The 27,667-nt window shown below is 42.0% G+C and overlaps 1 protein-coding gene and 1 pseudogene across 4 annotated transcripts in view; one reads left to right on the top strand and one right to left on the bottom strand.

Moving 5' to 3' along the window:
* LOC138740243 (mastermind-like protein 2) overlaps nucleotides 1-23,886 on the top strand; it is a 183,550-nt gene extending 159,664 nt beyond the window's left edge. For all 4 annotated transcript variants that reach the window (XM_069892578.1, XM_069892577.1, XM_069892576.1 and 1 more), the window contains exons 3-5: nucleotides 13,167-13,277; nucleotides 17,472-17,577; nucleotides 22,584-23,886. In XM_069892578.1, the coding sequence (XP_069748679.1) occupies nucleotides 13,167-13,277; nucleotides 17,472-17,577; nucleotides 22,584-23,617 (1,251 nt within the window). In that variant the 3' untranslated portion in view covers nucleotides 23,618-23,886. The remainder of the gene's footprint in view (nucleotides 1-13,166; nucleotides 13,278-17,471; nucleotides 17,578-22,583) is intronic.
* On the bottom strand, nucleotides 6,447-6,556 carry LOC138742213 (U6atac minor spliceosomal RNA; annotated as a pseudogene).
* Nucleotides 23,887-27,667: the final 3,781 nt, after the last annotated feature.

Below are 27,667 nucleotides of genomic sequence, written 5' to 3'. Positions count from 1 at the left end.
TAAATGTCCGGGTTGGCGATTTATCAGGTAGGTCTGCCAGCAATTTGAAAAGTGCATCCTGCACCCAGTAATCGCACCCAGGACCCAGGAGGGTTACCTGGATGCTACATTTGGAATGCACCTTTCTCACTTGCTCACAGGAGAGAGTAGCCTTTATCCAAATGTTGCTGCAGGTTCGATTTTTGGGATGATCATCCTGGCCTAGATAAATGGATCCATTTAAAATTGATCTTTACCGGAGAGACAATTCGTATTTTCCATTTACATTGCTTTGCAGGTATAGAGCAGTATCCTACTGCAAGGAAAAGTCCTTCCAAGTCGATTCATTTCAAGGATGTTTTTATGCTTGTTTATTTAATAAACACTCTTCCTTTTTTAAGCTCTGCCTTTTGTATTTTTGTCATTTGTTTTTACTTCTCTGTGTCTAAGTTTCTTCCTACAGTTACCCTGGAGTGCCCATAGGCTACTCCTGTGTCCTGTCTTTGTTGATCAGTGTTGAGCAGCTGAAGCAGTAATCTGCCTCACCTCACTGCCCGTGACCCAGGAGCTGCATTCCAACTGCAAATATAATAATGATAATGTTTATTGTCATATGCATTGTACAATGTAGATACAGCTATTCTCACTTGCTACAGCCAGAGTTGTAAAGAAAGCTTTTGGCATTTTAGCCTTTATAAATTAAAATATTGAATATAGACGTTGGGATGTTATGTTAAAGTTATTCATTATTGGTGAGGCCACACTTAGAATATTATGTGCAGTTCTGGTCGCCCACCAGCAGGTAAGATATCAATAAGATTGAAAGAGGGCAGAAAAGATTTACTAAGATGTTGCAGGGTCTTCAGGAGTTGAGTTTCCGGAAAAGATTAAACAGGTTAGGACTCTGCTCCTTGGAATGAAGAAGAATGAGGGGAGATTTGATAGAGTTTGATTATGAGGGGTATAGACAGAGTAGATGTGAGAAGGATGTTTCCACTTAGATTGAGGGAGAAAAATACGAGAAGGTCATAGCTTTAGGCTGAAAGGGGAGAGATTCAAGGGGAAAATTAGGGGAAAGTTTTTCACTCAGAGAGTGGTGGGAATGGAATGAGCTGCCATCTGATGTAGTGAATGCAGATTCAAGCTTGAGTTTTAAAAATAAATTGGATAAAGACATGGATAGGAGAGGTCCAGAGGGTTATGAAATAAGAGCAGATCAGTGGGACTAGCTAGTTGTATTGGTCGGCACAGACCAGAAGGGTCGAATGGCCTGTTTTTCTGTGCTGTAATGTTCTATGGTTAAAAAAATACAATAGCATACATAATTGAATTAAAAGGAGTCAATAAATACAAAATATTGATAACAAATGTTCACAGTTATCCTAGTGCGAAACAAAAGTGACTGCATTAGTGCAGTCCTTTAGCTGTGTCAGAGCAGTCCATGATTAGTGCACCAAGGGTAGGTTCAATAGCCTGATAGTTGTTGGAACGAGACTGTCCTTGAACCTAGAGATAGATAGTTTCTGATACAGAAGGTAGCAATAAGAGGTTGTGACCAGGGTGATGGGAGACCTTTAGGATGTTGACTGCCAATTACACTGTACATTCCAAGAGAGTTCCAAAGGATCTTGACACTGAGATACATCATTAAAAGTCTCTCTCTAGTTCCACAAGCCATTGTAGATAATTCCCCTCATTAACTAATCGCAAAATAGCAAGATACAGTGTGACTCGATTAATAGAAATTAGCCTTGTTAATATTTAATTATTTGGGGAATTAAATATTTTATTCAGCTTCCAATATAAATGCTGTAATTTAAGATTTTTAAAATATCACTGAATGCCAATTGAGGTTATTTAAATAATTTATTCACCTTTCAAATCACAGAACCTTTTAAGTGTTGGCTAATTTATATAAAAAAAGATTTGTAGGATCAATACTGGAAGATTTGAAATAGCTTTTCTCTTGTGTTCTTACTTGTAAGGAAGTTAACTGGGATGTTTCCAAGAGAAGGGATTATTTCATTCAACAACTATTCTATGTATCCAACTCTCCAGCTGCTCATTAAGGTATTTGGGCATACAAAACAGAAATTATTTCTGATGGAGCACTTAGACTGGCTATGTCAATAGAGATTCAAGCTCCCACTAGTGGCGAAAGACTGACGGCCTTTGAACGGGGCATTAATATAAATTGTCTTGATGTTCGCCGTTGTTTTCTTCAATTCCATCCCCATCTCCCGGGAAACTGAACACTAAAATAAGAGGGATTCTTGTTGGCAAAAAGTCTGATTAAGTTACTGTAAAACTGGATCTAAATCAGACTAAGGAATCAGACATCAAAGGTTCTTCCACTTTGCTTGCCTGAGATACCAAGTCTATGAGGTTTAATATGCCCCAGAGATATAAATTGAAACTATCCCAAATATGCCTCTTAAATAAAAGCACACAAGCACACTTTCACTTCAGTGGACAGGAGCCATTACATGCAGCAATTGACCTGAAAGGAAACACAACTGTATCTCGAGTAGTTGTTGGGGTTTCATTTCATTGATGTTTACATAAAGAGTGTACTCATGCAGATTAATGTCTGACTGAAGTTCATCTGAAGCAGATGTAACAGGAACTTCAGATAAGCTCTGGAAGGAGGGAAAAATTGCAGAATCAGTGTGGGAGAAAAACAGGGAGAGTAATTCTAATTGGATTAGATCTTTCAAATAAATAGCAAACTGAATGGCTGGATACTCATAATCATGAGCAGGAGGGAATGCAACTTGGAAACAGACTTTGACACAAGTTTGTGCCTCAAGCATTACGTTTACACTCATTACACTCATTTCGGTCTCACCCACTTTTATTCTCCATACATTCCCCAGATACTACCATTCACTAACACATCAGAGGACAATTTACAGTGGCCAATTAACCCACTGACCTGTTCGTCTTTGGATTGTTGGAGGAAAGTGGAGCCTTGGTGAGACCCCACCTGGAGTATTGTGTGCAGTTTTGGTCACCTGATCTAAGGAAGGATGCTCTTGCAATGGAGGGAGTGCAGAGGCGATTCACCAGGCTGATACCTGGAATGGCAGGAATGACTTAGGAGGAAAGATTGCGCAAATTGAGATTGTACTCGCTGGAGTTTAGAAGATTGAGAGGGGATCTCATAGAGACCTATAAAATTCTGGCAGGACTGGACAGAATGGATGCGGAAGGGATGTTTCCGATGCTGGGGGAGTCCAGAACCCGGGGCCATGGTTCGAGGATAATAGGCAAACCATTTAGGACCGAGATGAGGAGGAATTTCTTGACCCAGAGGGTGGTGAATCTGTGGAATTCATTGCCACAGAGGGCAGTAGAGGCAGGTTCATTAAATATATTTAAGAGGGAATTAGATCTATTTCTTCAGTATAAGGGTATTAAAGGTTACGGAGAGAAGGCAGGGACGGGGTACTGAACTTTAAGATCAGCCATGATCTCATTGAATGGCGGAGCAGGCTCGAAGGGTCGAATGACCTACTCCTGCTCCTATCTTCTATGTTTCTATGTAAACTTCACATGGTCAGCACTCAACATGAGCATAGAACCTGGGTTGCGGAAGCTGAGGCAATAGGGCATCACAGTTTGTGCAACACCTTTACAGTGCCAATGAGCAGGACCAGACCGAGGTTCGACCCCCATGCTGTTTGTCAGGAATTTGTATGTTCTCCCCACGTCTGCATGGGTTTTCTCTGCAGCTCTGGTTTCCTTCCACCCTTCAAAATGTACAAGGGGTGTTGGTTAATTGGGTGTAAATTGGCACAGACTCATGGATCAAAATGCCTTCAAAATGTACAAGGGGTGTTGGTTAATTGGGTGTAAATTGGCACAGACTCATGGATCAAAATGCCTTCAAAATGTACAAGGGGTGTTGGTTAATTGGGTGTAAATTGGCACAGACTTGTGGATCAAAATGGCCTCCTACCATGTTGAATGACTAAATCTACAAGCTGCTATATGACCGTTTGCCCAAATTTGGAATTCCTGAATCTAGTAAAGATGTGGTTTAGCCCCCTTAAAGCACAGTTGCTCTCCCAAAGGCTTTCATTTGGATGTCATTCTGTAATGAGAGGTGAGCACATTTCACACACAGCAACAGTAATGGGAGGGTGATTGATGCAGATCCAGAAAATAAAGCCATATGTAATATAAAACCTCTCTGATTAATTATGCCAACTATATTATCTCCAAGGGATACAGAAAGTATTAGAGGACATGCATTTAAATGAGGGGAGGTTTTTAAACAGAGTGGTCAGTGTCTGGAATGGGCTGCCAGAGGTAGTGGTAGAGGTAGTGGTGATTACGAGGCCATTAGATAGGCACATGAATGTGCAGGAAGTGGGTGGGGGGGGGGTATGGATCATGTGCAAGGTTGGTTTAAATTGGCATCATGTTCAATGCAGACATCATGGGCCAAAGGGCCTGTTCCTGTTCTGTACTCAGCAGATCAGATAGCATTTGTGGAGATAGAAGCATATTTAATATTTCAGACTGTCACCCTTTCAACAGTAAACACAGGCAGTACAGAGACAGTGAAAGGGGAGGGGATGAAAGATCAAAGAGAAGGCCAATAATGAAAAGAAGCATTTGTGGTCTCTTGCCAATGGTATTTATTCCTTCACCACTGTTTTGGTATTCGTTTCATGCCTGTTGAAATAACTACATGATTAGGCATGTTTCGAAATCTGGGGCTTGTGCAGGGTGTGAGACAATAAATGATTTGAAAATCCTTCAGTTTTTATGCAGTTGAACTCAGAAGATCTTTACAAAGAAGTTCAGTCATTGCTCCTGCCTTACTCACTCTCTCTTGGATACTCTCTCGTTTTCCTGCTTCTTTCTCTTTCATCCTCCATCATTGTTTGTTACATTGGCTCTAAAAACATATTGGAATCCAGTTCTGAAGCAATAGGCCATACACATGATGTTGGCCGGACGCCCATGTATCAGAGTGACTGTGTGCACCCTCAGCTTCTTTGACTACAAGGATAATCTCAGTCATGAGCAGATATCTGGTGCCCTTGGCAAAGCTATAATGTATGGCGGTCAACACCATGACCTGTGACTGGTCATGGTGGGATCAGCCATGTCTGCACAAATCAGAGACCACCTCAGGTCCAATATTTTCCTAACTATGAATTTGCGTAATATACCAAATAGAGTTCAGGAACTGGATCAGCTATTGCCAGTCTATGTTTTTTTCTGGCATTCTCCCTCAAGGAGGGCGTGTGTATCTGTGTGTATGTCAGAATCACCCTCACATGGCTGTAATCTTGGAAGAAAGGTAAACTGGTTGCCCGGATGGACACAAGAATGATCATTGTATGAACATATAGATAGCTACCTTGGGCAGGCCAAGGTTGAGTCCCCTGACTAATTCATCCCTCCCTTGTTCCATGCTCCAAGTGCCCATTAATGAAGAGCAAGGGGCTGATGTGTGACCAAAGCAGGCTTTTCAAATACTCAGAGGAGCTTCAACCTCTCACATTCCATAGAAGCATGAAAAATGGGCTCGGCTCCTCCAGGCTGTAGAAATTGCAGGTTGTCTCAGAGTCGATGGAGCAGCTTAAAAATTAGTGGTAAAGGACTGTGGTACTGTCTTGGGTAAACTTATACCTCTCATTTTGTTCATTTTAGATTGGTCACAGTGTTTTAGCTACCGAAAGAAAATAGACACACACACCGAGAGCAGTTCAGTTTATACAAATGTTTATTACTAATTCAAAAGCTGATTTCACACTACAATATGCAAGCCCTTCCCAACTATACTTATCAACGCTTGGACTGGTCCCAACTGCCGAAGCGAGGCAACAACTGCACACTTGTAGTAGGTTGTCAGGGCGCTGGTAGCAGCTTCTCCACCTCCCCCGACCGGGACGTTGCTCGGACTCTGGCTGTTCTTCCTTCTTGACAAGGGGTGTTCCCACCCCTCGGAGAGTCTAAACTTCAGCAGCAGGACCACAGACTTTTATACCCCAAAAACAATTAATCATGCACCCACTCCCTCTAACATTTGTCAGTCAAAATCAAAGCTGAGCATACTATTCTACAATTTAGAAGATTAATTATTATGGAGCAGGATGCTATGATATCCTGGTTTATCTCGTAGATACAAGGACTCATTAAAACTTCTTGAGCAAGACAGGTTGTGACCAATACGTCAATTTCAGAGTGTCGTATTTGACAACTGCTTTCCCTGGGCCTCACGGTGGAATTCCATTTCAAAGTGTATCTTCAGATAAGTCCCCATGGCTGAGTTTAATTACATCTGCTAGTTCTGAAAGTAAGGTGACCTGCATGTGGACCCAGTGTCGTCAGTTCCACATAAGCAAAAAGCATCTGAGTACATGGTTTTAATCCTCCATTACAGGTACTTTCTACTCTAGATCCATGATGCATAGTCCTTGACAGGGGAAGCCTCCTGCTGCTAGATGGTGAACCAATGAGCAGACACCTCTTTGCAATGGCAATGCCTTAACCATCTGTGCAATGACTCCTTCCAAACTTTTCAAGGGGGGTGCTAACCTTCTCTTCCTTAGGTCTTTGTTGGTCTCAATGCCAAATAGAAACTTCCTCCCACCTTAACTTAATTCCCAACTATTTGCAAAGCCTTCAGTTCCTCCCTCCCACAAATCATTATCTAATGTCCTCTTAATTCCAAGGTTCTCTTTAATGTCATAATACATACATTGTAATATACATGATATACTTTTCAACGTTTGTCTGCCATAAGGCAAAAAGTCACTGTGAGCATTGCCTGACACCCCTAACAATAGAGATGCAAAGAGAGGCCCTTCAGGGTCACGGAGTATCTATGGATTCGCCTCCAGCGCTCCCACAGCCTCTGCAGCTGCACAGACTCCTATTTGATTCATCGGCAATCCGAGATCCAGATCAAAATCTCGGAAACAATCAGAAAACCTTCACACTGGAGCCCTTTTTGCCCTCAGCACCCTCTCAAATCCCAGTTATAATCCTGGTTCCCATGAGACAGGCTCCAACATCTTGAGCGAGTTCTTCGACTGCAGGTTGCCAACTGCCCACAGCCTATGTTGGTCCTTCAGCCTTTGTTGTGGTCACCTTCCCCTTCATCTCCCATGCTTCTCCTTCTCAATAGTGGGGTTGGGGGGTCTTCTCCCCATTTCTGGTGCTCTGCCAGTCTGCTGTTCCCCTGGTGTCTGGACTCCCTCGTAGTAGGTGTCCAGAAGAAACTCTGCCATCTTGGGCATATACCTCTGTGGTTGTAGGATTTTTAAAAAAAATCACTGTTGGCACTTTAACTGGTTGCTTAATGCCTGTAGGGGGCCATCAGCAATCAGGTCCTAGCAGTAGGACCCTGCAGAGTAGCGCTGTGTCTTTGCTCCCTGCTCTCCCTGGTCCGCACCAGCAGTAGCACTGCTCTAACAGTAGCTCTAGCAGCACTGCCTTTTTTTTTGGCTTTGATTCCCCTTCTGATAAACAATAGCTGAGATATTGTGGAAACTTTTGTAATACACTTGATGAATGTGTGAACGTTTTCAAGCACTCGGGCGCTCACATTTCATGATTAATGCCTGCTGTCTAACCTTTCAAACCAGGAGATGCTACCAGGTCTGGAGAGTTGGAGATGGCGAGGTTAGTTAGATAGGCTGGGTCTTCCTTTCCCAGTGTGGGAAATTAAGGGGTGACCTTATTTTGCATTAGTCTTCACTATGGAAGGCACCAGTGACATGGCAGAAATCTGAGATCACCAGGGGGCAGAAGTGAATGTAGTTTCTGTTCCTAAGGAGCAGGTGCTTGGGAAGCCAAAAGTGGATAAATCATCTGGACCAGATGGACTGCCCCCCAGGGTTCTGAAAGAGGAAGCTGAAGTATGTGAATGCTTTAGTGGTGATTTTTCAGGGTTTGCTAGAGTTAGGAATGATTCCAGAGGACTGAAAAATTGCAAATGTCAGTCCACCCTAAGAAGGGACCGAGGCAATTTTGGGGGGAGGGAGGCTGGTTCAGTCACATCTTTGGTGGGGCAGATCATAAAAAATCCAGACTGTTTAAGTGAAGAACAAGGAAAAAGTTGTGATCTTGTGTAGATGACAATAAATTGAATTGAAATCTTGTGAGAACTCCCTCTTCTGAAGGATATCAATGAACATTGTGTGGGGGAGTGGGGCAAGTATGACAACCTGGTAGATTTAAATTACTGAATTTACCTTCTGTTGGATTTTTAAACATTTCCAGATACCTTGTTCAATAATTCAACCATTATGCTGCCATGCCCTGAGTCGGTGCAGAATTGGGGGGGAGGTTTACAAATTTTCCTCATTGGTTGTTAGAAGGTAATAACCAGTGTTTTTTCATCAATCCTGGATTCAAGAATTTTACAAACCATCTGCTTTGCTGTTCATTCATTGCATGGAGCAGGTATTTCCCAGGATTTAATCTCCTTGTTTGAACTAATGAAACAAATTAATTCCTGCTGACAAAATATGAAGTAAAAGTGCCCTTTTCTGATTGCAAATTTCAGTAAAAGCCATGAATGACCCACAATCAAACCTTAATACAAATTGACCTCGTTGTAGATTGACAGGTTGGCTGTAACGTCGATATCCAAGATGGTTTTTACCACAATGTACATTCACAGGTTACAGTGTCTCCCCATGGAGATTCACACAAAGGTATTTACCTCAATTCAGATTGAGAGAGGGTGCTGTTTGCCATCAGCTCTTGCCATCGATATGGGTTAAGCTGTCGAATTATATTTTGCATCCGTCTCCTGACTAAACAGTTCATGGCGACATCCTTTTAATTCAACAGTGTCCTCTGCCGCCAAAATAAATATTGTTATTTACCACATTATAGTTGTAGAATATTTTAAAAATTTGACAGGGCTTAGTATCGAGATCTTTCTCTCCTCAGTCCTTGTTGGAAAAAAACAACAAGCAATTATTGCAGAAGGTTGAAGTGTTAATGTGTCTGATCATTGCCATTCCTGTGCACATTATACCAGGTTGGACAACTTCCTGATGTGGCCTACCAAAGCCTGAACTCCTTCTGTTCCATTTCTTCGTTTTGCAATTGGTGCTGGCACTTCTGTGCGATACCAAAATCAATGTGAGCTTTTAAGTTTCTGGACAGCTTGACTTGGATGATGTATATTTAATCATTTTTGATCAAGGAAGCATAACTGCATGAGAACAGTGGCCATTACATTCAACTGAACTGTCAAGAGTGGAGTTTGGTAATTCAGGGATATGCTTCATTCTTTGGCAGCACTGGCCTTACTGAAATCCAGACACCATGTAACAAGCTTTTACTGGAGTATCACAATTTCCCAACTCTGCACACTGGGGTTTTGGCTAAGTCCCGGAGGAATCCATGTTTCCATTTCTACTCAGGAAAATTCTTTGAGATTCTGTCAAGCATTCTCTTGGAGAACATTTTTCCTATTTGCAAAGTTTTTGTTTGAAATGTTTAAGAACTACAGCTGTTCATAAAATGTGAGAAAAGCCCCTAATTTAATGTCAACCACACCAGTAATTTTCCTCTCCAAAATTAATCACAGTGGGATCCAAAGAATATCATTCCTACTGGTGATTTAACAGCAGACAAGGTTAACACCATCCAAAACAAAGCCAATTAAATATTTCAAGATTCCTTTATTGTCATGAAATTGTACATGAAATTGCCTTCTGCCTGCCACAAGGCTGTTGGAGTGCCATCATTATATGTTGCCCAGTGCCCTTTAGAGTAAGAGAGAAAAAGAAGCAAAAGAGCATCCCTTCAATTTTCTTAGCATGTGTGAATTTGCCTTATACCCATCACCATCAGATGCAGGGCGGTCCATATGCAAAATGTACTGCAGATGTTTGCATAGGTAGGCTACTCTGTTAATGCCTCATAGCCTTGGAAGCACTGACACTTTTGTGTTCACCTCCAAGTCACTCACTGTCCAAATTTGGAAACGTATCATTGTTCTTTCATCATTGCTGGGTCTACGCCCCAGAACATTCTTCTACTCAGCCCACTCCCTCACCTTCTCCCCATAACCTTTGATGTCCTGACTATTCAGATACCATTCAATTTCTGCCTTAAATACACCCAATGAGTTGGCCTCCACAGCTGCCTGTGGCAGCAAATTCCAGAGGTCCACCACTCTCTGGCTAAAGAAATTCCCCATAATTCTGTTTTAAAGGGTGCCCTTCAATCCTGAAGTTGCGACCTCTTGTCCTAGACTCCCCCAAACAGGAAACAACAGCTTTGTTCCATCTACTCTGTGCAGGCCTTTCATCATTCAAAATGCTTCTATCAGATTCCTTAGCACGCTCAATCCTGAGCTGAGGTTGCACACTCTTCAAACAGATGTAGTAACCATGGATGCTGGAAGTCTTTCTGATTTCCCACATCCTGCAGGACGAGCAAACCTCTGCCCTGACTGACATCCCCACTGCACTAAGTTGCACCATGTCGAAAAAGCTGAAAGACCTTACCTGGACCTCTGCTCTCTTAGCTGAAACCTCTCATGCCAAAGCTTCTACATTTAACTGAGTCACAGTACTCACCCTCATCATTCACTGCCACTCCCAAAATGGCTGCTCTGCGATACCTGCTATCCATTTATTGGCTGCTCGGCCTCCAAAGAGCCAATCACAATTGAGCTTCTCCTCAAAGCATTCATTCAGCCGCCTCTGGACTCAACTGTTCATGGTGCTAAGCTCTCACTCCCCCCCACCCCCCCACCACCCCCACCCCCATCGTCAAAGCACATGCTTAGCTTTCCAAAAGAAAAATGCTTTTAAAGTTGCATAGAAAGGAGCAGAATCAGTTCCTAAATCTTCAAGCAGTTCTTGCCTTGTATCACTGAATATCAAATATATATATCCGTTAGAAAATAAGATATTTCAGCTTGGTTTTTATACATCTTAACTGTGGCCAAGAATTTATATACAATGAACTTACCAAAATACAAATCAGTCAACAATGGTGGTGGGGGTACAACAATGTGTACACTATTTATGCCTTTAGAAATTGCAATCCTTAAAGGGCAGCAAGCAGAGCTACTCACACCCACACCACCGCACCACCACCTCCACAAATAACAGAGTTTTAGTTTACCTTGGGCATCATGTTCAGCACAGACATGTCAGCTGAATAGCCTGTACTGCTGTACGTTCACAGCAGGACATTGATGCTGTGTACCATGTGCTCTTCTCCAACAAATGGATTAGCAGGGCCTCTGGGTATCAGGAGGTTGGTTCATGGATAGATATGTGTTCATGGACAAATGAAAGTCAAAGAAAACCCTTCTGCATTTGGAATATTTCTCAATTTTTGGAGATTTAGAGTGAAAATGTACGAATGAATGACAGCTCATCGTTGGCGATGTATTGGGAATGGGGTTGTTGGTATTTATATGGGAAGAGGGTTCAACATGGGGGTTCTGTGACATACCTCCCCTACCTCTGAGTCCTCCACCCCGCAAACTCTCAACTTAGGTTCCCCCTCCTTCCCGTGGAGAATTATAAAGACTGAATAGATTCTTCACAATCTGATTGGATGGTTTGCGACTGTCTTTTTCTCTGTCTCCCAATGCTTCTGTTACTCTGGATGATTCACTTCCCATGTCGCTCACCAGATTGCTGGGGACCTTCCATGTCGACAGACCACCACACAATCCTAGAGGACTGGTAAACCCCCACCACCCCTTCTCCCGACAACACTGAAAAACCACGGCACCAAATTCTCCAATCACACAAAAGGGGCCATTTCTAGTGTGGTTGAGGTCAATATTGTAAAGAAGGATGAAACCATCATTCTTGCAGTATCTTGAGTTTGAGTGTGTGCATGTGAATAATTGGCAAACTATTCTTGCAGATTTATCAGCCAAATACACATGTAATCATTAAACCATTCTTGCTAACCAGCCTCTTTGCTAATCAGAGGATTTCTAAAGTGCCAATCTATGTAAACCTACTCAACAATCTAAACCTTTCCTACCTCACACCCATAACACTCTATTTTTCTTGCATCCATGTGCCTGTCTAAGATTCTTTTAAATGTCCCTATGGTACCAGCCTCCACCACCACACCTGGCAATACATTTCAGGCACCCTCTACTCTCTGTTTAAAATATAACATATCCCTGATGTCCCTAAACTGTCCTGCCTCACCTTGTATAGATGTCCTCCAGTATTTGCTACTGTTGCCCTGGGAAAAATATGTTGTCCACTTTCTCTATGTCTCTCATAATCTTGTTGACTTCTATTAAGTCACCTCTCATCTTCTTTACTCCAGAGAGAAAAGCACTAGCTCTGCTAACCTTGCCCTGTAATTCATGTTCTCTAAAGCATGTACAAAGTCTGACTCCCTTGCTCTCTTCAAGGCTTTGGGCAATCGCAGTTACCAGTTTAGGTTGTTTGAAGCTGCAGTAATGGCACTGTTAACAAAGCTGGGGCTTTCTGCTTTGCAGCGATGAAGGATGAGAGGTGATTTAATAGCAATATTTAAGATTTTGAGGGGCTTGGATAGGATGGACAGCCAGCACCATTCTCCCAGGGCGACAATGGCAAATGTTAGAGGACATCTGTTTAAGGTGGGTGGAGGAAAGTTTTGGACATGCATCAGAAGTAAGTTTTTTACACAGAGTGGGTGTGTGGAACACATTACCAGGGATGGTGGTAGAGGCTGGTACAATTGGGACATTTAAAAGTCTCTTAGATAGTTCAAAATTCAAATTCAGATTTATTGTCAGAGTAGATACATGACATCACATACAACCCTGAGATTCTTTTTCCTGCGGGCCAGGCAGAATTTATACTTATCAATAGTGCAAAAAACTACTCAAAAAAAGAGAGACATGTAAACAAAGAAGGAAATGGAAACAACTTTCTGTGCAATGCAGAAAATAAATATTCAATCATGTGCAAAGAAAAGTCTTTTAATGGGTCCCTGATTGAGTTTGTTGTTGAGGAGTCTGATGGTGGAGGGGGAGCTCCTTCCACCTGAAACTGGTAGTGCGTAGATCTAAGAAAAATAGAGGTAGGGAAGGGTTAGATTGTTGTGGAATAGGTTTACATAGATTGGCACAACATTGTGGGCTGAACGGCCTGAACTGTGCTGGAATTTTCTATGTTCTAAGTTGATGATAACAGTATTTTGTTTTCTCTTTTCCTTCAACATAGGATCCTAACCCCAGTAATAATTACATAAAAGCCGCACCGCACGCCTTTCTCAAGCAACAACTTCTGAAGAAACAGCATAATCTCCTCCAGCAGCAGCTCATGGCTGACCAGGTAAGACATTCCGCTTCCAAATACATCCCTAAAATGATACTTCCCTACTGGGCCATCAGTGAATTAAGCAATGTGGTCTACCCCTCGGTCACCTTATTCTAGTGCACACGTTTGAAGAAGCATTACAAGCAGGAGTGGCTGGCTCCAGGAGATCCAAAGTAAAAATGGGAAAGTGTTCGAAACACTCAGCTGATCTGGTAACATCAGTGAAAAGAAAATAGTGGAATAATTGTCAGTGATATAAAAGAAGCTGTGAAATTTCAGGCATGTAATCCCTAACTTCAGTCAAGGTAACCTCCACAGGCATGTAACTGAGCATCGTATCAAAGGGAGAAAAAGCTGAATGAATTTGTACTGCTTTTTCTAATCTGCACTTATTGTAGATTTAAGCGGAGGTCAGGTTCATTGGATCTCCAAGCCACCCTTCAAGTCCTTTCCTCTTTTCCCTGATTTTTTTAGATAAAGTCTCAATCAATCTTAATGACGCTTATGGTTTAGATGGATTGGTAATTGTTTTAGGTGAGAGGGAGAAAGGTGATCATCATTTGTCTGAAGCAAATTCCTTAACAAAAGAAGAAACTCTGAATACTGCTTGGATGTGAACGATTTAATTGTGTGTTTTTAGTTAATGGAAGCACTAATTTCATTGGTGCCTGCTATGCAGAGGGATAAGGGAGCAGTTCTGCTGCAACTAGAAAGGCAAATTAAATCAAACACCTTTACACAGAATAAACTGACGGGTTTGAACCAATTGCCCTCTACTTCTTGTCTTGCTTTGAACTGGTGTTTGTTGCTTTGGTTGACTCATGTTTGTTAAGGAGGGGGAGCTGTGTTTGTTCCAGGCAGAATGCAGGTGAACTAACAAGAGCTTTCTTAAAGGGTTGTTTCTGGGAATGGAGTCAAGAAAATCTGCCTTGCCATCAACAGACGCTGGAATATAAACAAGTCCATTTTGGCATCTTTGAAAGTCTCAGAACAGAAGAGCCTTTTATTTCAAGTTTTCAAACACTTCCAAAACGTACAGCTGTGATTTTTAACATCCAGCTCTCATTTCCCAAATTCCTGAACAAAATGGGCAGAGGAAAGTGGCTGTCTGGTGGCTGAAAATCGGTATCTGAAGGTTTGTGTTGAGCTTTGTAGGGTACAGGTGATTGGCTCTGGAAAGGTGTTCCATCCAAAAGGCAGGTGGAGAGGAAGGGATAGGGGTGTTTCCAAGATTCGCTGAGAGTTCAAGATTCAAGATTCCATTTATTGTCAAATTTGCAAAATTTCCCTTTGCCCAGTAAAACCGTAAAAACACATAAAAGAGGAGATACTTGTCCAGTATCATGATGAAGGCAAGAATGAGAAGCAAATTAGAGTCCCTTCAGTGATATCGAGTGCCCATACCTGTTGCACGTCCTTAAGCTTCATAGCTGCATGGCCTCCTCTCCGGTCCAGCCCGAGGCATCCAAGTCACTCTCCTTAACCCCTGGTTCTGAATCACCAAAGCAATCAGGAAGCTGTCAGCTCCCGGTCCCGATACCTGGCTCTCAGCAGCCCATGGCTTGGTCTGAAGCCTTCAGCCACCCAGCCTCACGCTAACCCACTGCTTTGGTTTCCTTGCCCCTGGAGTCCTCTCAGCGGTTTCTCCTCAGTATGGTGGAGGGGTGTCCTCCCGCTCAGGTGCCCTGCACAGGTCCATTGCGTCCTCAGAGCCCACACCCCTCAAGGTCTGGGCTGCTGAACATGGACTCTGCCAAGTTGGGCACTGGATCTTGGTTAGAAGCTTAGAGAACAGCACAGCAATGTACAGGGCCTTTAGGCCACAATGTTGTGCCAAACTATATGAAGAGTTCTCCAGTCATTCTAACCCTTATCTCCATAATCCCTTACTGTTCCTACATTCATGTGCCTTCTAGTCTTTTAAATGTATCAGCCTCAGTAACAATTCCTGGCAGTACATTCCAGGTACCCACTCTGTGTGAAAAAAACCTACCTCTGACATATCTCCTAAACTCTCTCCACTCACCTCAAACAGATGCCCTCTGTTATTGTCTACTGACACCCTCTGTATATGATTATGATGTAAACAAACCATCACTGGCCCCATTCGACCTGCACAAGGTCATTGGGCGGGAGAAGGTCAGGTGGCATGACCCTGTGGAGGTGTGCTGGAAGACCCTGAGAGTTCCGATGCACCCCTTTGGTTTTGAGAAAACCAAACGACATTGTGACAAGAAAGTTTCTGGTCCTCTCTCGCTGTTCCCAGCAGTGTTTCTCAGGCAGGGAAGCCACCAGTGTCACAGTTCAGGTTCATATTGCAGTTTAGCGACTGGTCAGCAGAAAGATGGCATCTTTAACATGTACTGAGGGTGTAGGAGCTTGACCAGATTAGGCATTCAGAACCTGGATTTACTATGGAACCCTCATCTTTCCTGCTCATGACATGGATGCTTCCACTGAGTTCACCAATCTAACAGCATTTCTAGTGCAATTAAATTCTGATAATTCCAATCAAGCCCCATTGGACCAACGGATCTTCTGGACTGTTGGATATGTTAACCCTCTTTCTGATTTTATTCACACAATCATATAATAAATGTTCCAGAGCAACCATTCTTAACCTTTGTTTTGGCTATGGCCCGCTTTGGACTCTGCTCAGTTTATGGGCTCCCTTCCCTGTGAAGCAGTCAATTTGAGTTGGTTTCTTCTGTACTTCTCTCCTATCAACTATATAAAACACATAAAATGTATTTTATGATTTCAGTTTGTGCCCTCCCCCCTTAAATGTGCTGTGTCCCCCCAGCGGGTCTGAGAATGGCTGTCCAATGAACCAAGAGAACTTGAGCTCCAGGAATCTTAGTGGATTGAAAACCACAGAAGTGTAGAAAACAGGACCCTGGTAACATTTAAAGAGCATGGGTAGCAGGGCCCCAATGAGCCAATGTCAGAAAAGGGTTCCATGAGTTTAAATGGAGTATTGGAAGTGAATCTAAAAGGTCAGGACATGTAACTTGGAGAAACTGATATCAAACTCTGAAGTGCAGGCAACTGTCGCAGTTTTATGTAACTCACAAGTCAGGAAGTGATACGACAGGTACATACCGTATATACTCATGCAAAAATCGATCACGTGTAAAAGTCAACCTCATATTTTTGGCCAAAAAAATTTAGTCGACCCTAGTCCCTCACTTTCGCTCCGGCCGTCCACGGACCAGAGTTTCCAATAGATACTTACCATGGACCCAACCTCCCCTGTACTGTCTTCCACACCAACTCCCTCACCAGTTCTCACACCAACATCAGCCTCCACAAGGCTGACACTGTGGCGGGATCGCATAGGCTCAACTCCCCACCTCCACCACTGGTGCTTACCCTTCCCTATCCCCTCACACCTCTCCCTATTCAACAGGAATCTTCTCTTTTGAGCTCCTCCTTTCTTCCCCCCCGCCCCTCCCCCATAACCATTTGTGTTTTTACTTCATTTATGGTATCTGCAGACTTTTTTGTTTTACTCTTATGGTTTTTGTTACCTTGTAGGACGAATTTTTGATGCATAGACTCTGTTATTTCTTTAATTCATTGCGCTTCTGATCTTTATTCATTTAGAGATCATTTGGACGTTTGCTACTAATACATTATTTTGCCTTCTAGTATAAATATCAGCCCCTTAAAAGTAGAATCTGTGTAATTGTTGACCCCATAAATTTAACATTAAAAATCTAGAAAATTTGACTTGTAGTCGAGTACACATAGTAATGACACTGTGGTTCGACATGAGAGAGGAAAGCATTTTCTGCTGGGTGATGCTTCTTTTTTGGTCTTTTTCTTCCTTGTGGATGTATGTTGCTGAGAGGAAGGAAACACTCAGGATGAGGCCTGGATCTTTATCCGCATTACCAAGAATTAAGTTGTCCTAATTATGAAACTTGACATGATCAGAACTTGATAGGAACACAAAAGCTGCAGACGTTGGATGGCTGAGCAAACTGTGCGCTGCTGCAGAGTTCCATGGGTCGGAAGGGTCAGTGATCGCGAGACCTCGATGAACAGTTCTGGCCTGAGACGTTGAGTGACCCTTCTGACCCATGGATGTGAGTTCCTCCAGCGACTTGGTGTATGATCAGAGCTTTGCATTGTCTTTATCAGTCACCGAAGCATTAATTAAAGTAACATCCTGCCTCCCCTCCCCCCACACTATTTGTTTTACAGGAAAAACAAAGGCAACACGAGCAAATAAATGGTCACATGATCCGGGTGTCCCCTGAGTATAAGGAGCGGAGTGCGTTTGGAGTTCAGCAGTTAAATCAGTTCCAAGGTAAGGTGACAGAGGATAGAACAGAAATCATTTCATGAAGGCTTAAGTGTTTCATCTAGAAGCTTCTTTTGAGTGGCAGAGTGAACCCATTTATGATGGGAAACAGGGACTCCAATGTCTGTCTGACAAACTTGGATTTAATGTGGAATCACTATCAGGAAATGAGAGGCCAGTGAGATATCTACTGGTTTCATCAGAACCAGGACTTGCTTCTCTGACATTCCTGATTAATTTATCTTAGGTGCCCCTCCCATCTTGAAACATCTCAGTGACACAACTTGTATTTTTTTCCCCCTATACTGGCTCCAAAACGTCTACGCGCACACACACACACACACACACACACACACACACACACACACACCATTTAGGGTCTCTCTCACTCACACACACACACACACACACACACAGTGTGGGTCTCTCTATCACACACTCACCATTTAGGGTCTCTCTCTCTCTCTCTCTCTCTCTCTCTCTCTCTCTCTCACACACACACACACTTACAAACTAACTGAAGCTCATTAGTACAAGCACAGAAAGACACAGTGGTAAATTCAAAATAATAGTTTTTATTAAACTATTAACCACATTACAGCTCTCACTTAACTCTAAATTTGCTTTGCTTAAACCCCACTATGTGCAAATATAATTGTATATGTGTGTGTGTGTATTAAAGTCCAAACTATTTCCGTTTAAACTTAAGTCTGAAAAGTTAAGGCCCAGTATTTTAAAGTGGTGTTGAAATTGAAGATCTATTAAATTGTAGTTCAGAAGTGATTACAAAATGTCAAATTCTTTTAAATTGTTGCTTAAAGCAGTAATGAAGTGTTTGTTAACACTGATTCAGTCCTTAAACTGTTCAACCTCACAAATCCTGTTAAATTGTTTTCCAAGGAAGATATTTATTCTTAAACTCTCACACTGGTTTTCTTCACTCCCTCTTAACTTCTTAAGAGTTCTGGAGCTAGTTTCCATGATGAGGCTGCTCTCTAATAACAATAAGAGACTGTAAAAGAAGTGGTCTTGCTTTCAAAATCCACATTTTTGTATTCCCCTTTTATTAGGAGTAACACATAACAGCACCTATTCCAGTTACTGTTATTCAACCCTTCGTTTCACAAAGATCTAACACCTAGTGTGTCCCACAGGCACTCTCCTCTTATTCTGGCTACTGTGATATCGTGCAGATCAGTATCTCCCTCTCTTTCTAGAGATTAGTACAAGGTTTTGACTTCTCAACTCCTGTAGCCTTCTTTTGGTTTCTTCTAGTTTTTTTAAGATACCTTTGCCTTTGGATTATATAATATATACACCACTAAAATCCGATGAAATTAATCTTAATTCCTGGAAAACGTGATCAATTATTGAACTTTTAAACAGTTGCCAACCCCAGTTTCTTGTAAACTTGCATATGTCACAAGTCCAAAAGATGACCTCACTTCTGTTTCAAGAGGCTTGAGTTTATTCACTCAAATGGTTCTGAGTTTCATTTCTATTGTTCAAGAGGCCTTAATTGCTTTTAAAAACCACACCTGATTCTTGAGTTTCAATTAAGAACACTTCTGTTCCATTACCGTGTTCTTCTCAACACTGACTCCAAACTGGCACTTTGCTCTAAGTGTAATGATGTCTTTGCAAACTTGCTGTGTGTAACCCTGTTCCAAACCTACTACATTACTTAAGATATTTATAAGAAATATACCTTAACATTAACGTAAATATTACTATTAACACAGATCCATTACAACATACACACACACACACACACACACACACTCACACACACACATACACTTGAAGGTTTGAGAGGCAAATGAAAATAGGAGAGAGATAGAAACAGTGGAACTGGACTGGGGTGCAGGTCTCCTCCCATATCACGCTCTCCACCACCCTGACCTGCCCAGTATCCCATCATCTCTTGGCCCCTACCCACCCTCTCCCTACCCTTTTTTATGCTTGCTATTTCCTCTTCTCACTTTAGTCTTGATAAAGGACGTGACTTGAAACGTTGACTGACTTTTTCTGCCTGACCCACTGAGCCCCTCAGCTTCTCATTGTTAGGTACCAAGTCTGGTCTAAACATTGCCTTGCTGAATTTAACAACAGCCGTAGCATTCACTGAATTATTTAAGCTCAGCCTATGAAGATTCAGCATGTCTTCAAGGCCAAGTTTTTGAGAAATGTAACTGCATATTGCTTTTCTCATACTTGTGCAACAGAAAGGTAATCATCCTTTTCCAGAGAGACAAGTGACAACATGCACTTGAGGGTCATGTTGCAGATCTCTGGAAGTCAGACCAGGCAGTTCCTGGCATGATGTACCTGAGTGTCAATGGTGGACTTACACCATCAAAAATATGTGGGATGATATCATTTTCCAATCAATGTTCCTTCTGGAGAATTGCTAGGGAGCTCAGACCACATTTTCCTTTGACATCTTTAGTTGGACACATAAGAGACTGCAGATGTATGTTTCGTGTGATAATTATAATTTTTTTATGAATAAGTGGTTGTTATATTCAGACTATTTACATTTCAATTTACATTGATTAGATCTTAATATGTATATTTAATTTTTCTTTAATATATATTTTTTTCTTTCTTTATGGCTCTCCTTAGGAGAGTTGGCTGAAGGGGGGGGGGGGGGTTCTTTTTTTTCCTATATATAAAAAATAATGTTTATGGTTAATTGTTGTATATGTCACATGCTATTTGTTTTTTAAACAAATAAATAAAGTTTTAAAAAAATAAGAGACCCTGGAATATGGAGCAATAAACAATCTTCTGGTCAAAGTTTTGATAAAGGATTCTGTCCCGAAACATTGACCATTCTTCCTCTCCCACTGATGTTGCACAACTTGCTGAATTCCTCTAGCACAGTGGTTCCCACCTTTTTCTTCCAACTCACACACCACGTTAAGTAATCCCTATGCCATAGGTGCTTTGTGATTAGTAAGGGATTGCATAAGGTGGTATGTAAGTGGAAAGAAAAAGGTTGAAAACCACTGTTTTAATTGTGCCTAATTGACTCGTTATGTGCACAGTTTCACAACTCCAAAGGAAATGGGCCAATGACAATTTTTCTCAAGCAAAATATTTTGGTAACAATTGGGTCTAGAGCAGTGGTTCTCAACCTTCCCTTCCCATTCACATCCCACCTTAAGCAAATCCTTACTAATCACAGAGCACCGATGACATAGAGAATACTTAAAGTGGTATGTAAGTTGGAAGTAAAAGGTTGGGAACCACTGCTCAGCAGATTGTTTTTAGTGTGAGTCCAACTTTGCCAGAAAGATGTGGGGTTCCCAGGACAGTGGCAGATGATCATGCCTACCATTTAAATGAAGTGCTTACCTTATTCTCTGACCCATCATTGCACTGCACCAACTCCACCTATCATCCCGATCTCAGCCCCTTCCCATTAATTTCCTGCATTCCAGGGCCTCAGACCCCAGAAAACCCACTGGCCATCCTACTTATCTTTTCTCGTTCACAAGAGTCTAACTCCAGTGATCTGGCTGCTGTGATATTGTGCAAGCTGCCAGTGCCAATTTTCCCCTTCCCCGCTGGTTTCCCCTATTCTCGCAGTTCCTACCTGGTTCACTCCCCATTCTCTCTGTTCCCACCTGGTTCCCCCTATTCTCTCAATTCCCACCTGGTTCCCTCCCCATTCTCTATGTTCCCACCTGGTTCCCGTATTCTCTCAGTTCCCACCTGGTTCCTTCCCCATTCTCTCTGTTCCCACCTGGTTCTCTATTCTCTCAGTTCCTACCTGGTTCCCTCCCCATTCTCTCATGGGTGTCATGGGTGTGTGGAATAGGCTGCTGGAGGAAGCTGTCGAAGGAGGTCCAATTATGACATTTAAAACACTTTTAGAAAGGTGCACAGATAAGAAATCTTGAGAGAGGTATGGGTCAAATGTATGCCAAGCTCACTCAGCATGGATAAGATAGGCCAAATGATCTGTTTGCATGCAGTACAACTCAAATTGTAGAGTTTTACCTTACTCACGTGAAACCTACACACATAACGGTTAGTGCGACCCTATTAAAGAGCCAGAGAGCCGGGTTCGAATCCAGCATTGTCTGCGAGGAGTTTGCACATTTTCACCATGACCTGTGTGGTCCAGTAACCTCCCACCCTTCAAAGCTTATGGGGGCAGTAGGTTAATTGGGTGTAATTGGGCAGCATGTGTTTAAATGACTGGAATCAGCTTCTACCATGTTGTGAATTTAAAAAAATCTTTGCAGTGAGACTTCCTGATTGATGTTCTCTGCCCTTGCTGCAATGAAGAACAACACACCATTTTTCTTTCTACGTGCTTGATGGACCCACATGTTAACATGCAGAGGAATCGCTGCATCTCTCTGAACACCAACATTTAATCACTTATTGTCATTTAAAAATAATGTCTCATATTTTTTTTCAAATCCACTTGATCCCACATTATACCTCCATAGCTACCTCTTGCCCACCTACTCGGCCACGTGAACCGATACGATTGGCTGATTGCTATGCAGTTGCATGTTTTGAACGTGGAAGGGTGGAACATGAGCATTTTATCAGGGACAAGTTTGAGTTGACTGGGATCATTTGAAAGTGAGCTGCTTATTTTGAGAGATGATTTTGTGGAATGTTAGAGTAATCTGATGGGATCAAATGATGTCCTTGTGTTCTCAGTGAATATCACAGCAGATTATCCGGTTATTACCATGATGTTGGTGCGAAAATAGACAATAATTTTTCTTAAATTTACAACCAAGAAAGTTTTTCACAAAGTACTTCTCTGTAAAGCAGTTGTGGATATCTTGAAGTGAAGAAAGACATTAAAAAATTGCAAGTTTATTCTGTTTTTAATCTTGAATCATATGTTTCTCCAAGGGAACGGAATATTTACCACATCAATACTTTCAGGTTCTCCTAATTTTCAAGTTATTTTATCTCCATGTTACCATTTGTGGGTGATTGTAAGGGAACAACACTAATTGCTTGTGTTTTCCCTACAGCTGTGGCACAACCTTTGCCTACAAACTCTGCGCAGCCTTTGTCAACGCCACCGTCTGCTCACTGTGGTATGCGGCTGAACCCGAGCCTCTTACAAGTGACGTCTCAGAGCAATCTTGTGCCTGGGATCCCAGCAGTGACTGCCAGTCAGGGTGACCGGACTATGGGAATGTATCCGAATAATCCTGGCAATCAACAGAATGTGTACATACCATCATCCGGTATCAACATGCCTCTCCGACCAAGCCAGAGTGCTTTGGGAATGAGATCAACCAGCCAGGCTGTGCCGAGCCAGGCTCTAATCCGGCAAAGGACAGCAATCTCCGGGTTCACTGGCTCTGTACCAAACCCTGCTGCCCCTCCCCAGCTCGTAAGGCAATCCATAAACCAGGCCGGTGCCAATATTCCTGTCCAAGGAATTTCAAATACATTAGCCACTTCTGGCATGACTCCTCAAATGTGGGCACAGCAAAGGATTCAAGGAATGCAGAATCAGACCAAAATGGACGGAACCATGCAACAGTTTTCGAGTAACCCATTGTTCCCCAAACAGGCCATGAGACCTACCCTACCTGTGCATCCATTTCCACATCAGACCATAGTGCCACCAAACCAGATAGCTCCAGGAGGACAGATGAAACCCCTGCAACAGCTGAACCCAGGCCAGACTGGACAAACTATGGTCTCCATGAGCGGACCGTCTCCAAGGCATAATCAACAAAGGTTTCCCTCAGCAGCTATGGCCAGCATGAAACCTGTTCCTCAGGGGATGAGCGGTATAAGTCAGGATCACCCAGTGCCTGGTCTCACTGCAGCCAGCTATGCATCCAGTGGCCAGTCATCAGCGCCCTTCAACCGGATGAACCCCACCACAGAGGTATCTTCCTTTGACTTTCTTCAGCACGGTAACAGCAATGCCTTGGGGGGAGCTCGTAATCAGCCAGACTTCATGGAGTCCATCATGAGGAACAGCAGCAGTAATGATGACTGGATAAATGATTTGACACTTGATGACTTTTTGGGGCAGCATTCCTAAAACCTGGCCTACTGATTTATCTGACCTTCAGGCTGTTGTATATAGAGAGCGCCCATCTACACATTGCGACATTGAACTGAAGATTTTCCTGCATGTGTGTAGGTGTGGACACTGTAACTTTCCATTTGCTAGCAGGATTGAAGCACTGGATGTACCTAGTGTACTGCCTGCAGCACTGAGTTTTAAAATGGCAATACATAAATTAATGTATTTGTTCAAAATATTCTGTAAATTATGTTTTCCTAATAAATATTGTATGTCAGGAAGGAGTAATTATACTTGGTTGGATCATTTGTCAATAAAATACAGCATAAGCAAAATCATTGTTTTTATATTAGCAAATTTGTTTATTTTTATTTGGTATAAAATATGCGGACTACATTGTTCAAACAGTAATACTATGTATTACAATGTTAAAATACAGGTTGTGTTTTTGACATGACTTCGGCAGTGCAGTCTTGTGTTGTACAGGTGACTTACTCCTGGTTCCGAGTCTTCTTTCACCCCATCAGTCCCATTTTGATTTAAGTTCGTTACCACAATGAGCAACAACTGATGGATCGGCTGTCAATATGAAATTGCTTTCTTTGTAATCTGTCAACTCATGTTGACGTCTGTATGTTTTGTATGTGCATTCTACCAAGATATTATGAACTTCATAATTTTTTTTGCTGAAAATTTTGTGATCTCATGTTTTATTCGTTGCATGTATTTTCTTTCCTGCCTTGAATGTGTTTCCTTTATTTTTAATTTAATACCATCTTGGAGCACACATAGTATGACAAGTTTTTGCTTCATTATCATAATAAACTTGCCTTGTGCCAAGACTGCATTTTTGGTGACTGCCATACTTCAAACATGAGCTAAAGGCAGCGTTTACTGAATTAATTGCTGAGTGTATTACCACTTAGGGCTCTGAAACTTGAAGCTTCTCTCCTCTATTTAAGATCTTGGAAAAGTTGGATACTGCATTTTTGCTAATTCATTCAATTTTTTACTGTATCTGTTAGTAAACTTTGTTCAGCATACTTTTCAACATATTCAGAATGAGTGTATTGACAATGCCAAGCATTAGGTTCAAGCCACTTTTAGACTGTACATATGGAAGCAAAGGCCTATATCGTATTACTGATTTGGGGGCATTGTGTATAAAAGGAAGAAGTCTTGTTGCAGCTATATCAAACTTCGATTAGGCCACACTCAGAATACTGAGTGCAATGCGGGGGCTTTGGAAAGGGTACAGAAGAGGCTTACCAGGGTATTGTCCAGTTAAGAGGGGAGAGATAAGACAAACCGCTTGTTTGCTTTGGAGTGTTGGAGGCTGAAGGCTGACCTCAAAGAGGTGCATAAATTAAGGAGAGACAGTCCAAATCTTTTCCCAGATCAAAACCTTTACAGGCTTGAGGATATGCATTTAAGGTGAGGGGGAGGAAGCTTAAGAGAGATGTACAGGGCAAATATTTTGCATAGGTGCTTGCAATGGGCCAGAAGCCTTCGTAGAAGTAGATACAATAGCAGTGTTTAAGAGGCTCCTTGATAAACACATGGAGGGTTATCGATTACGTGCAAGCAGCAGATTTTTAGTTTGATTTGGACATCGTGTTTGGCACAGGCAAGTGGGCCAAAAGGCCCGTTCCTGTGCTGGAATGTTCTACGTTAGTTGAATTTAAATTCTTTAATTGTAAAGATGAGATTTGAATTCTTGACTCGGTATCTTGAGAATTTTACCCCGAGTATTCAATAAATTAGTGGCTGATGTTCCACCCTGTCTAACTTCATAGTAATATAATTTCAGGTTTTCTTCCAAAGGATGTTTCTTTCTGTTGTAATCCTGATTGCTAGGTGGAAGCTGTGTAATGAGGCTGGACATAAAAACACACAGAAATGCTAGAGGAACTCAGCAGGTCTCACAGCATCCATAGGAGGTAAAGATATATTACCAACGTTTCAGGCCTGAGCCCTTCTTCAAGGAATAAGCAAAATGCAGGCAGGCATTTTAATTAAAGACTGGGGAGAAATGGGGGAGAATGAGAGGGGGAGGAGTCCAGACCAACAGCTAAAAGGTGTTAATTGGATATGATAAGAGGAAAGGTGAGAATTAATTTTAGTTCTGTGAAGGGAGGAGGAAAAAGGGAAGAGAGAGACAGGCAGACAGATCTAGAGAGGAGACAGGAAAGAAAGTGGGGGGAGGTGTTTCTTAGATGAATGCCATCCAGTTGGAGGGAGCCCAGACAGAAGATGAGCTTCCTCCAATTTACAGGTGGTCTCAGTCTGGCAGTGCATGAGTCCATGGACAAACATTCCACCTCACTGTACTTTGTTCCAATTCTTGGCTTTTCCACTGTCTCAGTTCTGAGACCTTTCCCTGACAATGCATGGAGAAATTCAAAAGGATTTTGCTGTCCACAGGTGAACAAGTGCTTATCTTCTGTGTTGCTTTTAGAGAGGTTTTAACAACAGCATGGGAGCCAGACAGGCACTAGATTCAAGTCTAACCAGTTCTCCATGGGAGCCAGGCAGGCACTTGATTCAAGTCTAACCAGTTATGTTTTAAAAGGCATGGGAGCCAGGCAGGCTCTTGATTGAAGTCTAACCAGTTCTCCATGGGAGCCAGGCAGGCACTTGATTCGAGTCTAACCAGTTCTCCTTCTCTATCATGGTCTATAGGCAGGGGGCATGTATATGGAAAAGGCAACTGAGATTTAAAGGATAATAAAATCACCACTCTAATTCATACCAGTCATTTTTTTAATAGTTAATATGACTGCCTAAATCCCTTAAATTTTCAACGTGTCAAAAATCAGTTAGAATGAATGATTCATATTAATCATAGACAAATGTATTTGCTCTCATATAAAGCTCAATCTGGAGATGAATAATGCATCCAAAGTTGTCCTGCACACTACATGCCAACCTTGAACAGATTCAAGTTTATCCTATTCACAATTGATGATAAATTTATGCAGCCCATATCATAAGGAGCATGAAAAATCTGGTACGTCAAAATACTTGCTGTGATAGTTACTGGAGGCCTCAACAAACAACCTTTATTCCAACAATGTGATGTTCATGTCTAGATCTTGTACTTGTGCTTTCTCACTGCTACCAACTCTTGCTTCTGCACCATCTCGATGGAACCTTTTCATGCCTTGAGATGTCTTTGTTGAGCAAATAAAACATTTTTAGTTTTAATCATATGGCACGTTTGATTTTGGTCTCCCTGAGGGACCCACGATGGGCAGAAAATTGATACCACAGGTGGTGCCACTGACACTGCACCAGCAACCCGGGTTCAAACCTGATATTGGGTACTGTCTAGCTCTGTCTGTAAATTTCCCCACAGGTGCTCCCACATCACAAAGTCCTGCTGGTTGGTCTATTGACTAGTTCTTGTAAAATTACCGCAAGCATAGGTGAATGGTAAAAGAATCAAGAAGCAAGTAAGAGAGCATTACTTAAAGTGAAATAAATAGCCACAAAGGGTTGATGCAATTGCTCTGAGAGCAGGAATAGGCAGTTCAGCAGATAGGCTCCTTTCACGCTGTAAAGAAAAATGCAAAACTATGAAAGCATGCATCTGCACCTCTCTAAGCTGAGTCATGTGCACCAATTGGTGCATTACTGGACCTGGACTGAACTGGGTTGGTGTATATGGTTGGGTGGAAGGTATATTTCAGAAAGAGCTTCTCTTAAATGGGTGTAGCTTGCTATTTTGTTCAGAATTAGGTTCTACATAATCATAATGAAACAGTTGAATTCCTTTTCTCACTAGCAAATTGTTCTGCGTTAGAAATCCACTAAGTACTCAATATAATTTCAGATGCACATTAGAGTCTAATTCTGGAATTTAGTTCCACTGAAATCAATAGAACTGAATTTTAGAAGCTGAGTTCAATGCACGTATATCCCTATATGAAGAAAAGGATGTTAGATGCAAAATATCAGAAATAAAAATGTAAAACATAGGGATACTCAGTCGATCAGTCAGCATGTTAGGAGAGAGACACCAGTCTGATGATCTTACATCTGAACGAGGAAAATTTGCAGAGA

This window comes from Narcine bancroftii, chromosome 8 (genome assembly GCF_036971445.1).
Source record: "Narcine bancroftii isolate sNarBan1 chromosome 8, sNarBan1.hap1, whole genome shotgun sequence".
Lineage (NCBI taxonomy): Eukaryota > Metazoa > Chordata > Chondrichthyes > Torpediniformes > Narcinidae > Narcine > Narcine bancroftii.
The sequence above is the reverse complement of the archived record's forward strand: the minus strand, read 5'-3'. Positions and strand labels throughout refer to the sequence as shown.